Source organism: Sinocyclocheilus grahami, unplaced genomic scaffold (assembly GCF_001515645.1).
Source record: "Sinocyclocheilus grahami isolate Dianchi unplaced genomic scaffold, SAMN03320097.WGS_v1.1 scaffold227.1, whole genome shotgun sequence".
NCBI classification, from domain to species: domain Eukaryota; kingdom Metazoa; phylum Chordata; class Actinopteri; order Cypriniformes; family Cyprinidae; genus Sinocyclocheilus; species Sinocyclocheilus grahami.
The window spans coordinates 1003499-1006472 of record NW_015505406.1 but is presented as its reverse complement, the minus strand read 5'-3'; the positions used below and the strand labels follow the sequence as shown (position 1 = coordinate 1006472).

Here is a 2974-nt window from a genome sequence, read left to right as displayed (position 1 = left end):
ATACAGCTTCCAACAGATTACTTTTCAATTAATAAAAAGAAATGCTTGAATACCCGTGGTCCCAACCAATATGGAAATTCCTTTTACAAACTCCTGAACACACTGCAAAAATTACAGTGATTTTCCTCAGTAGCCTACTGTTGCCTTGTTTATTTATATAGCACATTTCATACACAATGGTATTTCAAAGCGCTTTGCGTATAAAAGGAATTCAAATAATCATAAAAAATAATCACCATATGCGCGCGCACAAAGACAGTTGGACATAGTGGTGTATTAGAGGTAAAAAATTATATAAATACTGTTCGGTTTCTGGCACGAAACGATCGTTTTGTGTCTTAGGACATCAATGTGTCGTCACGAGCCGCAGGGTTTAATTTGGATTTGTCTGTGCATGTTTGTTTTACTCTCATAGATTTTGTTTTCAATGCCATGCGTTATACGACTGACAGACTGCAACGGTTTGTGTTAAAAATCACAATTTGTGTTCTACTGAAGAAACAAAGTCACCTACATATTGGATGCCCTGGGGGTAAGCAGATACACATCAACTTTTCATTTTTGGGTGAACTATCCCTTTAAGACCTGCAGAAACCCTGGGAAATATGGCAGTTGTGGTGACTTTACAGATTGCATTTCTGTGAACGAATTACAGCTAACTCGTATGTTTGGCGAAACCGCTACCTCTGCTGGTTGCAAGTCGCCACTGCAGTTCATGCATCCTGTGTGTTTTCCCCATAGACTCGCTGCAAGACCAGGAACCAGGCCAACATTACATCAGTACAACTGCTGAGATGTCTCCGCTAATGTGATTTAACACAAGAATGTGTCCGCAGGATGCACTCGCTTCAAATTCATCTAAAGTGTTCTCCATTTGATCCCAACGCTATTCTTTTTCAGTCGCGGTCCAAGAGGGACACATGCGTGTTGATTGGGCACTTCATGTAAAGAGTTAATAAACACAAGAAGGACAGCATTTTTGATTTCAAACGTCATACAGAAGGGCGTGATAAGCGTCCAAGATAAAAAAAAAAAATCTCACGTCGTTGGGTAACACAGGAAATAAATAAGCACAAAATAATGAGCACACAGCCATCATAAACATAATATTGTTAAGCAGATGCATCCCCACTGCGTTCACGCGCGCTTGCCAGAGGCACAGAGTTGCCTCCCTCGTCCTCGTCTTGCCTTCTGTTCGCAATCTCCCCAGAATCTGTGAGAGAAAGACGGGTGCGCAACAGCAGAGTCTGAACGGTGTGATACCGCGCGAACGGAGAGGAATCAGCAGAGCGAGGAAGAATAATGAGCCCGGATTTTCTTTGCGCCCAGAGGAGAAACCCGCAGCAATGAATAAATAAACAGGGCGGTTGTAAAACTCCGCCAGTCGTGACCACGGGAGACTACGCATGTAAGATCGCTGGCGCATGAGAAGACCTCCAGCCGCATAGTCGCTCTCAGAATGCGGGCGTGAGAAGAAACATAGGCTACTACGGCGGGGGAATTAAAGTGCAACGGCGGCCGAGTGAACGTCTTGAGGGCCAGGGGGTGTGTGCGACTGCAGGACACCAGCATGTCGAACCGAAAGCACCGGGACAACCAGGAAATATGCGCCCGCAAGGTCCGAGAGCTCGCCCAGACGGGAGTGAACAAGCACTGCTTCGAGTGCAGCCAGCCTGGGGTGACTTACATCGACATCACTGTGGGCTGCTTCGTATGCACGTCGTGCTCCGGGATGCTGTGAGTGATAGCCGAATGCATGCGATTCTTACAGCCGAGTGATTGTGTCAAGATGCTTATGTTTTGTTTAGGCTATTCTTCAGCGAACTCTGGGAAATACGCGGCTGCAATGCAGCGCTGTCAGCGCGCGCTTGAGAGAGCTCTAGTTGTGTTTACACTCAAGACAGTCGGTAATTACTACTTTGTCGTTTTCAGGCGTGCCCCAGTCTCGCTTGCGTCACGAATTTCAGGTTTGACATCCATATAAGCGTGTTTTCTGCATGTCCGCAAAGGAATGGTGTCGTTTTTACACGATTTCAGTTTGCAACTGCACTCACGAACACCGGACGGGGGGGAAAGCAGCCCGCTTGCTTCACGGTTTTGTCATTTGTTGCTGCAAGAGGTTCTTGCAGGTCACGTTCACGGCTCTCTCACGTCCTGCATCGTTTATCTCACATGGTTTGTGTTCAAATAAATGCCAACAAGTTGAACGTTTCTTCTCAGTTTCGCGTTTAACCACGCAGTTTGTTTCTGTTTCAGGAGAGGGCTCAATCCACCCCACAGAGTTAAGTCTATTTCCATGACAACCTTCTCCCAACAGGAAGTGGAGTTTTTGCAAAACCATGGCAACGAGGTGAGTGACAGGTCTACTAGTGCATAAAGGATGCTGTGCGCGTTTCTGAACGGGAGACAGCTGCTAACCAGCTGCCTCTTATTTCTGAGGTAACATAGGATGAAATCAATCTAAATTATGATAAGAGAGTATATGAGACAGGAAGTGAAGTGGGAGAGAGGGGGTACAGGATGGGAAAATGTCCAAGGCTATTAACGCCAACACAATTAAAATGTTTAAAGGGGTCATATGATGCGATTTCAAGTTGTCCTTTCTCTTTGGAGTGTTACAAGCTGATTGTGCATAGATAAGATCCCTGAAGTTGCAAAGACTAAAGTCTCAAAACCAAAGAGATATTCTTTATCAAAGTTAAGACTCTGCCACGCCCCCTAAAACGCCTCGTTCTAACACGCCCCCACATATCTACCTCACTATGTGGAAATAGTATCATAATGCCGCCCAAATGTGCACGCAAAGAAAGAAGGCATGGTTTCAGTAACTGCAGTTAGTGTTGAAGCAGCATGTCAGGGAGACGCTGTGTGTTTCTAGGCGAAAGCAAAAGCACTTTATTTGGCCTTCCGAAAGTAGATGCATTTAGGAATCTTTAAGATTACTTACAACAGAACAGCAATGCATTTTATAGAC

General features: G+C 45.3%; 1 protein-coding gene across 1 annotated transcript in view; it reads left to right on the top strand.

Moving 5' to 3' along the window:
* Nucleotides 1-1043: 1043 nt before the first annotated feature.
* The window catches only part of LOC107597060 (arf-GAP domain and FG repeat-containing protein 2-like), a 15244-nt gene continuing 13313 nt past the window's right edge, over nt 1044-2974 (top strand). The window contains exons 1-2 of the mRNA XM_016287971.1: nt 1044-1737; nt 2257-2350. Of these exons, the coding sequence (XP_016143457.1) occupies nt 1571-1737; nt 2257-2350 (261 nt within the window). The 5' untranslated portion in view covers nt 1044-1570. The remainder of the gene's footprint in view (nt 1738-2256; nt 2351-2974) is intronic.